The 13,516-nt window shown below is 36.1% G+C and overlaps 1 protein-coding gene across 1 annotated transcript; it reads left to right on the top strand.

Moving 5' to 3' along the window:
- The first annotated feature begins 2,385 nt into the window (after window positions 1-2,385).
- LOC138877234 (uncharacterized) lies at window positions 2,386-3,628 on the top strand. The gene is made up of 4 exons (XM_070156827.1): window positions 2,386-2,397; window positions 2,452-2,544; window positions 2,617-2,754; window positions 3,305-3,628. Exons 1-4 carry the CDS (start codon window positions 2,386-2,388, stop codon window positions 3,626-3,628), a joined length of 567 nt encoding a protein of 188 aa, XP_070012928.1.
- Window positions 3,629-13,516: the final 9,888 nt, after the last annotated feature.

The raw sequence follows: 13,516 nt of genomic DNA, 5'->3' as shown, positions 1-13,516 counted from the left end.
ACTTATGTTCTTAATATAACTGCTCTTAATTTTTTATCAATAACCATCCAAAATAAAAGGAAAATCAATCTAGGAGATGACTCGTATTCGATCAGGATGTTTGACCTTAGTTCAATCCGACCTGTATATTTCATAAGATGTGTTTCATTGAAGAGGATGAACTAGACTCTTTTCATCACTGCAAGGATGATCGAAACAAAGATCTTCCACCAATGCTTTCATTCTCCCGACCGGCTATGATACTAGTAATAAAGAGGTCTCTTCCTTTTCTCCATGAGGGTTTCTTTTTCCCTTCAAGGTTCCTTTATTTATAATAATTTTTATGTAAGAAATATGAAGAAAGTAAGCAAATACTTTACTTTCAAAATCCACTCCTGAAGTTACATCAGTAAAATAAAGCACTTTCGGTTATTTTTGTCGAAAACCCTCCTTCCGTCATAGATAAAAATGTTAACTTTAGCATTTCTTGAGCTGGAAAGATATTTGTGTTGGCCCAAGTGAAGTTTATTTTGATGATTGATAAAAGAACTCAAACATGAACCAGGTCCATACACCGTGTACACAGACACATGCAGATTCCAGCATAAGGGATGCACGTGAATGAGATAAGCTTAAGTGTTTATCTATGATATCTCATGATAAAAAAAGTTGCATAAATAATAAGGAGAAGGACCCCTTACTTGAAGAGAACTTTATCCAAGATAAGGGAGGAGTTAGAAGTTGAAGATAACTAGAACTCTTCCACCAAGGAAGAGTTTAGCATTGGAACTCTAGTTATTTCATATTCTACTAACTATATAAATTACAGGATGTTCTCACTTTACAGATACGCACAAACGTTAAAGTTAAACTTGAGTTGAGAGCAAAATAGAAAGACATTTTGCAAGCAATTCTTGTGTGATTCAAGGATGCGAACCTGAAGCTACATGAACCAGATAGATGAACCAGTTCCAAGTATCTGTATTTTATTCTAGTTCAATTGTAGTAGGTGTTTTCAATTTGTACCTTTCATATTTGTCTATAAGCAATTGTATTAGGTACTCTGAGTATTCAAGTTAGAGTCAACTTGAAGTCGTCATAACAGTTAGAGGCTGGTTGCCACAACGTGGTTAGAGGTAATACTTAGATTTATAAAGAATTTTGTAAATTCTGTTTTGGCTAATTGATTTAGTGAAGTATTGGAAAAAATCTTATTGAGTAGTAGGTCGTGGTTTTTTCACCTTTTGAGCCAGGCGTTTTTCACGTAAAAATACTTGTGTTCTTTACTTTTCACCTTTATTATTTTCATAATAGTAATATAAGGAACACATAAAAGAACCAGGTCCTTCTATAATCTATGCACACAAAAATTTGATACCACACAAAACATCCCCCCTTGTGTGGCATTGAAGTATAAAACATCAATTGGTATCAAAGAGGGTTATCCTTGAAGAGGCTAACACCTAAGGAGAAGATTAATATGACTGCACCACCTGAAAACTGGGAATGGCAATCCACTGCTAGGCCACCACTCTTTAATGTCCAATACTACTCTTGGTGGAAAAACATGCTGAGAGACCATATTATAGGAGAGGACTATGAGCTATGGGATATTGTTACCGATGGTACACTAGCTACCTTGAAGAAAAATGCTGAAGGAGCAACTGTGCCAAAAACAAGAGTTGATTGCACTGCTGAGGACTTGAGGATGTGGGAGAAGAATGCTAAAGCCAAGAAATGGCTTGTCTATGGATTTGGTCTAGATGAGTACAGCAGAATCCAAGGTTGTACCATTGCTAAGCAAATTTGGGACACACTACTAGTTGCTCACGAAGGAACACCTCAGGTGAAGAGATCCAGAGGAACTCTACTGTACTCTTAATGTGAGAGTTTTGCTATGAAAGAAGGAGAAACCATTCAAGAAGTGTACAAAAAGTGCACTACACTAACAAATGAACTAAAATCTCTTGGAAGGATTATTCCTGAACAAGAAAGGTTCGAAAAGATATTGTCTAGAGTTTTGCCTATCACTTGGGAGAGTAAAATCACTACAATCCAGGAATCAAAGAATATTTCCACTATCTCACTGTATGAATTGATTGTAAATCTTACTGCATATGAACTTAGGGGACAGACCATGAAGATGGATATACCTAAGAAGGAAAGAAGTTTGGCTATCAAAATCACTGAAGGTTCTGATCTGGAAGATGATGAAATGTCTATGATTACCAATGATTTTAAGAAGTACCTAAGGAGAGGAAAGGATTCTTCAAGAAGAGAAAGCTACAGCAAATCAAAAGCTCCTGAGAAGAAAACCAATGATGGCTACTACAAGTGTGGAAAGATTGATCACCACATCAAAAATTGTCCTTTGTGGGAAATTGAATGGAAGAAGGAAAGAGCTAAATGAAGGAACTGGTTCAACCCAAGAAAAGCAATAAAGGATCAATAAAGGCTATGGTCGATGTTTAGAGAGATAGCTCAGATGAAAGATCAGATAATGCTGCTGACGATGATGATGAACGGGCACTTATAACTATTGGAAATTCTGATGAAGAAGCTGAGGTAAGTGTATCTCATCTCAAAGACAAGATTAAATTTTTGTCTATGAAAAGGTTATCTGAGTTGCTCCTACAGCTAATTGATGAATCTAAGGATGTAATTAATGAAAAGGAACAGATGTCAAAAGAGTGTGTAGTTTTAAAAGCTAAGTGCAAGAATTTGGAAATTAGGGCTAGTGAAACTGAAAGTGAAAATGTTGTGTTGAAGAACCAGGTTCATGAACTTGATGCAACTGTCCTAGAACTTAGATCTGAAAATCTAAAACTGAAATGACGAACAAGTAAAAAGACAGCTGATCACACAGAACTCACTTTGGAATAAAATGTAGGAAAATTGAAAGATAAGTTGTACAAAAGGGATGAGCAGGTAAGAATCATAAAGGAGGATTTAAGCAAGGTCAAACATGAGCTAGAAAGAACTTGTAAATGGAACAGGTCCTCCGATGCACTTTCATGGCTACAAGAACACCATAGTAGCAACAGAAGAGGACTTGGCTTTGGGAACCCTGCACCTAAGTAGGATCCCAAAAGCAAGTAGTTACACTTCTTGAGAACAAGATTTGCACATATTGTGGTAAAACAAGTCACTATAAAAGTGAATGCACTGCAAAAGAAAAGGCTAGTCAAAAGAACAAAGAATTTGTTCAAGGAAAAAATAGGCTACCAAGTTGGGCTAAAAAGAATTTGATTCATCCTTTTGCTTATAGAAAGGGACCCAAACTAGTTTGGATTCCTAAGACTAACTGCCTGATTTCCTTTTGTAGGTCCAAGTGAAGAGAAACAACAAAATATGGTGCGTGGATAATGGTTGCTCAAAGCATATGACAAGAAAAAAGAACCAGTTCCTTTTACTTGAGGACCTTAAAGGAGGTAATATCTCATTTGGAAACGGGAAGAAAGGTGAGATCATTTGGGTTGGCAAGATAGGTATGACTGACTCTCACTCTATCGAGAATCTCTACTTGATAGATGGACTGATGTACAGTCTAATAAGTGTATCACAATTGTGTGATAGAGGTAACATGGTTGCATTCACCTCTACAAAATTCTTAGTGATTAGTCTTATCACCGACAAGATAGTTTTGTAGGGAAAAAAGTGAACAACATATATGTTGTAGATCTTTCCACATTGTCATATAATGAGTTTACTTATTTAAGTGTGTTGGAGAATGATTGTCGCACCCCCTTTTTTCCCTCTGCGGGGAGAGAGAAGTCCAGGTTCCGATATCCATGGGGGGTAATAACTCATTTCCCTTTTGGAATTTTGGGTATTTGAAGAGTCACCACCTAACGGATTATGGTGCGTTAGGTCACCTAGTAACTCTTAGACTAGTTTGCATTACCCGAGATTTAGGGTAAGGGCTCAAAATAACCTTGAGGGGAAGGTGTTAGGCACCCCTCTCGGTCCACAACAGTGGGTCCTGGCCGAACTTATACTTATGAATTAGTCCTTTTAACAAATAAATAGTTTAAATACATACTTGCAAATAAAGGCATATTCTAAGTACATGTATGGCTCAAGTAATGAAAACAAGGGAAAAGGTTTGAACATGTATAAATAGAAGTAAATTTGTTTAAAACATATAAGAGTTGGAAAAAAGAGTTCCTAGGTTGGTTAGCCTATAGGATCACCCCAAACAATATCCGGTAAACACTCATCAATAAGGGGCTACACGTGACATTAGCACGTAGTCATCATATCCTTACTACCCAATTCCCTCTCCTTGGTCATAGCCTAAAGCGTTCTAATAACCTTGACAGAAGTCCTATGCGTGCACTACCCATCTCTTCCTAGTGGCCCTGGAGGTATTTTAGGACCTCTACTTTTGGATAGTTCTAGACCATCTTAAGGTTTTAAAGGATAAAAGTCGAGGCGTCAATCAAGAAAAATTAGGACTGCATTTAAAGAGAACAAATTACAGGCTCACAGTCACCTCCACAAATATAACAAGTAAATGCACGTCTTCAAACAACAGTCAGGTATTTAGGGAAAAATCCTAGAACATGAGATCTAGGTGAACAGGGATTATGCAGTATTGAATTAGGACAAAGTGTCAAAAAACCTATTTAGCTTGCCTGCTGATTTAGACTTGTTAAATCTAAGCAGTTTTGAATAACAAAGCACAGTTTCATAGTTGCAGAATTTGAATCGCCCTAGAGGCTTGCCTAAACGCATAACAATGGTGTACTAAGAGCATGGTATCTATATTGATTAGGGAGCAGTAAAATAGTGAACAGTTTTAAATGGACACTGGAGATCCTATAAACATGCTTTCTAGCGGTAGTAAATTAAGGCAGTGTTTGAAAAACTCATTTAAAGAAGCGGACAGTTGATTAAACCAATTCAGAATAAACTAACATGAATTAAACTGATTTGTTTAACTAAACTGATTTTATGTTCTATAGGCAGTATTTCTGATTTTAATTCGTTTAGGCATGGCATCTAATTAGTAAGAGCTGATTTTCGAACTTATAGGCATGATTTCTAGTGAGATGAATGTAAATACATGTTGTAGCTGAAACTTGAACTCAATCACTTTACAGTCTATAGGCATGATATCTAGTTATAAAGTTGATTTTAATCCGATAGACATGATTTCTATTAATGAAGCCATTTAGATCCTATATGCATGATTTCTAATATTGTGAAAGTATAGCAAGCATAGAAAATGCATTAACACATATCCTATAAGCATGGTATCTACCCTGATTTACCCAACATATATAACTACCAGCCCTTTTCACTAATCATCCCAATGTTGTTTATAAATAATTATTACAGACCGGCTGAATAAATTACACAAACAAATAAAGAAAAAGAAGAAGTTAACTGTAGGGAGCTTGAAGCAGGCCCAAATGACTTTCCAAGCCTCCAATAGCCTCAAATGTCAAAGTTCCATAGACGTTATCATGTCTAGGTGTGTCAGAGTTCCCTAAGGACCTCAAGGATCCCGGGCAGTGCTCACACCTAAAACTTTTCTCAAACAATAACCGATTTAGGTGCAGTGTAGAAAGGCCAGCTCTGACATGCTAGAGTTCAGAGAGATCTCAAGGATCTCAAGGCAGTACATATTCCAGAGCGGCAGAACCAAATATTCTAGGAGTAATGTGAGATATGTATGATGACTTTGAAAGGGTTTGGTAAACAATAGAAAGAAGGTTTTAGTAATAGAAGGAACTTTATAAAAACTAGAAAATAGTTAGAGTAGAAATAGTTTGAGAAAACATGAATAACATCTTTTAAAAATCAGAGAGCAAGTCATAGAACACACAGACTTCATCTAAGGGAAAGGGTAGGGGGAACACCTAGAATGCACCTTAGTGGTGGCAACAAATACACAGATTGTAATTGCAAAGTTAAGTAGAGAACACATAGGTTTAAGACACAAATAGAATCTCATTAGTGAGATAGAATAGACTGGACTAGGAAAACACTTCATGAAACATTCAAGGTTTTTAGAAAATACATAATCATATGCAGAGCAGGCAGGATTTGGTCATGCTTGGTAAAATTATAAACACACAATGCAGCTTGGGACCTACTGGTGAACTAATTATCTAAAGCAAGATTAGCATGCCAAATAGTATAATAACTATAGCCTTTAATAGAAAAAATGATTTGTGATACAATAATCTAGGCAGGCTGATATCATATTAAGTAAAATAGCACATAGAGCTGCAAATCACAAATTAATGAACTGCAGCAACACAGGAAACACATAGTTTGGAATGTGAATTTAATCAGAACATACCAGTTAAGGAGAGTATATAGAATACAGAGTAGAGATGATGCCATTAGCCAGCCTTGGCTTACAGCCGGCTGAACTAATAAGAATTGCAAGGAACAGAAGATGGCAGAGAGCTTTTGAGAGTATAGTAGTGTAGATGAACTAGTGTTTGTTGTTCAGAACTTAAAATAAAGGGAGGGGGAGGGGTTATATAGTAATCAAAGACTTAACAAATAAGGTAAGAGATCAATTAAGTAGCAAAATCAGTGGAAGTCACATGTAAATCAACAAGATTCTTCCATTAATCAAAGGAATCAATGGTAAAATATGCTAAGTATTTAAGGAAAAAAATCAAGTAAGGTTTAGGTATAGAATAGGTAATTAGGGGTAAATGAACAAAAAATTAATAAGGAAATAAATCAGTAATAATTAGCGGAATACAACTAGGGCAAGAAAAAAAAAATTAAGGCAAGCTGTTCAGTCAAATCGAATAGAGAGGTAAAAATCAAGAGTTTAATGAAAAGTATTCAAATTAAATCAGGAAATAAGGTATTCAGAATAATCAAGGATTCAATCAAAGAGACAGTCATGAAAGAATCAGCATATTTAGCATATAAAATAGGGTAAAACATGAATAGTCAGGAATCAATACATAATTTTAACAAAACAAAAAGTTAAACAACACTTATTCGATGAGAAAGATTAAGCATATAGAATCAGCGAAAGTGTTGAACTAAGAAATTTAGTATAAAAATATTAGGACAAGAAAAGATCACGAGAAATCACAAGGACACAAAACAAGAACACAAATCAGATGTACCAATATCCAGAAACCAAACGAAGAACCCCAAAAATTAGGGTTTTCGGTACAAATGGGCTAAGGTTGTAGAAGACTCATAAAATCCGTCAAAGTATATGAGAGCAGAATATTAAACACAAAAAATCATCAAACACATTTTTAAAGAAATTCCGGAAACCCTAGTTTTAGGAAAAGATGAAAATCACTTGAAAATCATACGATTCTTGTAGAGAATCTTAAGGTTGTTGTAAAACTCACACGAAACAAACCTAAATCATCTGGGATCTGTACATATCTAGGAGGTTTAGAAAAGAAATTAGGGTTTCAAAGAGAACCATACAAAGATGAAGAAACATGCTGAGAAACCCATAGATCGTAACTAATATAGGACGATCTTACTCGGAATCTCACTGAAGTGGCTCGAAACAGGTGAGAGAAGACCAATTGATGCAAGCCACTAGCCCTGGTCCCTTGAGGGCCATGGAGATGGCAAGAACAACATGAGAGAGGCCATTGGAGGCCTGAGAGGTCATCGGAGATGGCCATAGATGAGTGACGACGTTTGGATATTAGGGTTAGGTTGAGAGAGTTTGAGAGCAGAGAGGATTTCAAGGCGGCGGGTGTATAGAAAATGATAGGGTTTGGGGGGTCTTTTGGGTTTATTTTAGAAAGGGTTGATGGTGGCCGTTGATCTTTACGATCAATGATCATGATTAAAGGGTGTGGGGGGACCGAATCGGGTATTTGGGGTGTGGGCCGGGTAATTTAATTGAGTACTGGGCTGGTAATTGGGTTAGGTTGCGGTTGGATTGGGGCTGAAATTGAAATAACATTAGGCCATATTTTAAATAGCCATTTTAATACTATATAATTTATAAGAAATAATAAATGATTTTTGAAAATAATTTAGTGTAATAAAATGGTTTTAAATAGTTATTTAATATTTTAAAAATGTAAAAGATCATTTTATGCATCAACAATATAATTATGCATTAATAGGGCTAGTATTGCAAATATATGCAAATTAGCTTTAAAAAATGTAAATGCAATTATAAAAATGCACTAAAAATATTTAAATATTTTGGCATAAATATAGAATTTAGATGACTAAATCACCACATAAATAATTTGAAGGATAATTATTGGAAATTTTATAAGTAAAAAGGGAAGAAATAAATCAATTTGAAGTCTTTAAAATTATAGAAAAATTATAAAAAATGCTTATGCAGGCTTATATATGCATATATACTATTTTGAAGGTGTATATATATGTATTAAAATAAAAAAAATGGGTATCAACAATGATCCCCTCCTTTGGTATAAAAGACTTGGACATGCCAGTCTAAGTTAACTCAACAAACTAGTCTCCAAGGACTTGGTGATAGGATTGCCTAACATTAAGTTCAAGGAAGATAAAGTGTGTGAGGCTTGAGCAAGTGGGAAGCAGGTACGATCCTCTTTCAAAAGCAAGAAAATGGTAAGCACCACCAGGACGATGGAACTGGTCCATATGGATCTTTGTGGACCGATGCGAACGTTGAACAAAGATGGTAAGAGATATGTTATGGTGCTTGTTAATGATTACTCTAGGTTTACTTGGATACTGTTTCTAACATCTAAAGATGAAGCATTTGATATGTTCACTTCTTTTGTTATAAAAGCTCAGAAACAACTAGGTAATCAACTTGTATCAATTAGGTCAGATCATGGTACTGAATTTGAAAATGTAAAAATTTACTGAATTTTGTGTTGGGCATGGCATAGATCTTAATTTTTGCTCCTAGGACTCCACAACAGAATGGAGTAGTTAAAACAAAGAATAGGACATTAGAAGAAATGGCTAGGACTATGCTTCTTTCTAGTAAACTACCCCATAGTTTCTGGGTAGAAACTGTGAACACCGCATGCTATATCATAAATAGGTGCATGAATAGACCTCTTATTGAGAAGACTCCCTATGAGTTACTTAAAGAGAGAAAGCCAAATATATCCCATCTTAGGGCATTTGGATGCAAGTGATTTATGCACAATAATGGTAAAGACTCCCTAGGAATGTTTGATCCCAGAAGTGATGAGGGAGTATTCTTGGGATATTCTTCACATTGTAAAGCTTATATGATTTATAACAACAAAACTATGTGCGTAGGAAAAAACGTACACGTGTTTTTTGATGAAACTAACATTCTTTCTAAGAGGTAGGAACATGAAGAGGAAGCAATTGGGCTGGTAAGAAACTCAAAGGAAACCACAGCCCAGACTGAATCTACACCAGAGGAAGGAAAAGGTGATGGAACATATTCTTCTACCCATGGCAGCCTGACATGGGGAATTGAATAAAGAGGAACTAATCCTCAAACCTTGAGGGAACCTATCCATTAACCTGTTCCTTAGTAACAGAATATTGAAGTAACATCTAGGGGAAACTAGTTGGTTGTGAAACCTTACAAGTATCAAAGTTCTCCTCCCATTCAGAACATAATTACTGATCCAACATCTGGAATCAAAACCAGATCTTCTTTGAAGAATCTTTGTGCTTTTGATGCCTTTTTTATCTCTTATTGAACCTAAATATTGTTGAGGCTTTGTAGGATGTAGACTGAGTGAATGCAATGCACGAAGAACTCAACCAACTTGAGCGAAGTCAAGTTTGGCATCTAGTACCAAGACTCAAGGACATATCAGTAATTGGCACAAAATGGGACTTCGGAAAAAAACTTTATAAAGATGAAACAGTTACTAGGAACAAGGCAAGATTGGTGGTTCAAGGATATAGTCAAGAGAATGGCATAGATTATGATAAGACCTTTGCTCCAGTTGCAAGATTGGAAGCAATTAGACTCCTTATAGCCTTTTCTGCTTACATGGAATTCACTCTCCATCAGATGGAGGTCAGGAGTACTTTCCTAAATGGCTATCTAAATGAAAAGGTGTTTGTCAAGAAACCTCTAGGCTTTGAAAGTAAGGATTGTCCTGATCATGTGTACAAACTTGACAAGGAATTTTATGGGATCAAGCAGTCTCCAAGAGCATGATATGAAAGATTATCAAAATTCCTGCTTGAGCATGGCTACAAGAGAGGTTAAATTGTCAATAATGTATTCTTGAAAGAAAAAGGTAAAGATCTCTTGGTAGTTCAGATATGTGTTGATGATATAATCTTTGGAGCAACTACTGAAAAGTTAAGTAAAGAATTTGCTAAACTAATGTGGAGTGAATTTGAAATAAGTATGATGGGTAAGCTTAATTTCTTTTTAGGCTTACAAATTAAACAAAACTCAAATTAAACTATGATCCATTAGTAGAAGTATGTGAAAAAGTTGCTTAAATGATTTAAAATGGAAGATTCCAAAGAAATTGACGCTCCTACAGTAACAACCACAAATTTGGATATAGAAGAACCTGGTTCATCTTCTTATCAGAAGTTTTATATGGGAATGACTGGTTCTTCATTATATATCAGTGCTATCAAACTTGACATTATTTTCAGTGTAGGCCTTTTTACTAGATTTCAGGTAAATTCAAAAGGAGTCTCACTTGACCGTTGTCAAGAGGATCTTGAGATACCTAAAAGGCACCACTAACCTTTGTCTATGGTATCCAAAAAGTAGTAATTTCAACTTAGTAGGATATGATGATGCTGATTATGCAGGTTTTCTTGTGGATAGAATGAACACCTAAGGTATGACACACGTCCTTGGCTCATGTCTTGTGTCTTGGGCCACCAAAAAGCAAAATTTTGTGGCCTTATCTACTGCTGAAGTTGAGTATATTGTTGCTGCCTCATGTTATGCTCAATTGTTGTGGATCAAACAATAATTAATGGACTTTGAAATTATTGTATGTTGTATCCCCATCTTTTTTCACAATACTAGTGCAATTAGTATGACCAAGAACCAGGTTCATCACAAAAGAACTAAGCACATAGATGTTATGCATCATTTTTTAAGGGGCAACTATGAGTAGGGTTTGATTACTGTGGAATTTTGTGCTACTGACAAGCAAATAACTGACATCTTCACAAAATCTCTAAGTATAGATTGCTTTAAAAGGAACATGTTAGAATTAGGGATGATTAACATCACCTAAAAGGAACCAGTTCTAACTCAAAAATTGGTTAGAAAAAAATTGTGAATTTTTGTACATAATTAGATTAGATTTTGCTCAATCTCATACTTTCATCAGTATACTCTTGTGCCATGTGCTAAGATGACTCATTAATCTCTAATGATATTATTTTTATTTTCTTAGAAAATTCAGACTTACACAAGATATTTCTCAGTGAAGAACCTGGTTCATCAAGATTACTTGGTACGTATTCTCCTATCTGCATATTTTGGAATAAATATATTTGGATCACGATTAAGAGGAGAGTCCCATTTAACACAAAACGCTTTTGAACATATATGAAATGAACCAGTTTCATTCAAACAGAGTCCAAAACCGCATTAAGTGTCTAGATTCTTGGGACAGTCCTCAACGTCTTTTCAAACTGACTTCCAGTTTGATAAGACTTCTGAAAAGGCTTCTGTTACCCAATTAAACCCCTCCTCTTTATATTGATTAGGCCTTAGTTGTTTCTTCACTTCTTAATTTTCAAGCCGTCAAAATTCTATCTGTCTTCTCTGATCTTCCTAACACTCACAAACTCATCCCCTCTCTTACCCAAAAATAGAAATGGCAAATCCCCATGGGAATCCCTCGTCACCATCAAAGTAAATCACACCCACACTATCTATAACACCTTCAACCACGCCCACCTCTAAAAAAGGTAGAGCCAAGATGCTTGCCTACAAGGTTGTTGCTGGAGGAGAACAAATCAAGAAACTTAATGAAAAATTGAAAGAAAGTCAAGAGGAAGAACCCCAGAAATTTGATGAATCATTAAATTCTGCTACTGAGGGGGAAAAACTATTTCTTCCAAAAAGGAGCAGGTAACGTCTGCCCTAAATATTACTGCTAAAATCATTTCAGAGGTTGCTGCGAACTTAGAGAATAAGTTTATTCTAGTAAGAACTATGGCTGGGGTTGAAACTACTTAGTCTGGGAGAATCGGTGGTAAAGACAAAAAGAGTAAAGAAAAAGAGAGTGAAGGTACTCAAGGTTTTGTGAGGGGTATGGGAAAGGAGTGGCTGCAGGTTAACCCACTCCTGCTAGTTTGACTGAAGAAATAGGAGCAATGAAAGTGTGGAGTGAAGAATCTGTTAGAGAAGCAGAAAGTATAAAAGAAAAAGGAAGAAGTGGGTCTCGAGAAACTGCTGAGTGGTTGGTTTGATTAAGGAAGGATTTTCAAGAACTTGTTCCATTTGAGCAGGAAACCCTCGCAGACCTACTGAAAAGGGTGACTAACAGTTACAACCCCAAAAAGAAAAGGAGTTCAAGAGTCAAATTCCCTGGCACTACTAGGAAAAGAGAAATGATGCCTTTTCTTTTCCTATAGAGAATCATCCTACAAGAGGAAGAGCTACAAGGATGCAGAAGAATTAGAGTGAGGCTGAATTAGAAAAAGCCCTAGAAGAAAGGAAGAGAAAAACTGCTGCTAAGGAAAAGAAAAAGGTAGTTGAGCCTGTTGAGGCAGTTGAGATTGATGAGATGGAACTGGTCCTTTGCGATGAAGAAGAGTCAGAAGAAATGGAGGTTGTGACTCCAAAGGCAAAGAAAGGCAAGACTTCCACAAAGAAGTCTGTTTCAAAAGAAAAGTCTGTAGAGCCCTCTACATTGGCTAAAAGAACCAGGTCTGCATTGAAATCTAGAAAAGTGAAAATAGAGGAGGAAGAAGAATGGAGTGGAGAAGAAGAAGAATAATAAACAGAAGAAGAATAATCTGATGTTGAGTAGGACAAGATGGTTAAAATTGGGAACAGAACCATCTTGAAAGGTAGACTCCTTTGGGACTTGGAGAAGGAAGGTATGTTGATGCTGCTGGAGAAGTTACAATTGCAGGGTTGGAAGGACATGGTCCTTTAGATGGATGAAAAGCTTTCCAGAACTGAGATTGTGGAGTTCATAGCAAATTGTGAGATAAAAAATGGTAGGGTCACCAGTGTGGTAAAGGGAATGACAGTGAGTTTTGATGATAAAGAACTGGGAGATATCTTAGGTGTACCTGCTGAAGGGTACAATGATTATAAGAAGCTCAAATGGCCAAGTCTAGAGAATCTCCCTACCTCACTTCCCACTACAAGGATGTTTGGTGACAATGAATAAGAGCTTGAGCCCAAGGCTATATACAAAAGTGATATGAAGTCATCCCTTAAAGTATTGTTCGAATTTTTTAACAAAGTTGTGCTGCCTAGGTAGGAAAGGAGATAAATTGCCACATTCATGGACCTGGTCCTTATGAAATATTTGGACAGTGTGAGGCAAATCAATGGGCCTGGATTTATTATCCAGCTTCTTGATAGGGTTCTTACTGGCACCATAACTCATGTCATACGTTATGGTTTTATTCT

Source organism: Nicotiana sylvestris, chromosome 9 (genome assembly GCF_000393655.2).
Source record: "Nicotiana sylvestris chromosome 9, ASM39365v2, whole genome shotgun sequence".
Classification (NCBI taxonomy): Eukaryota; Viridiplantae; Streptophyta; class Magnoliopsida; order Solanales; family Solanaceae; genus Nicotiana; species Nicotiana sylvestris.
The sequence above is the reverse complement of the archived record's forward strand: the minus strand, read 5'-3'. Positions and strand labels throughout refer to the sequence as shown.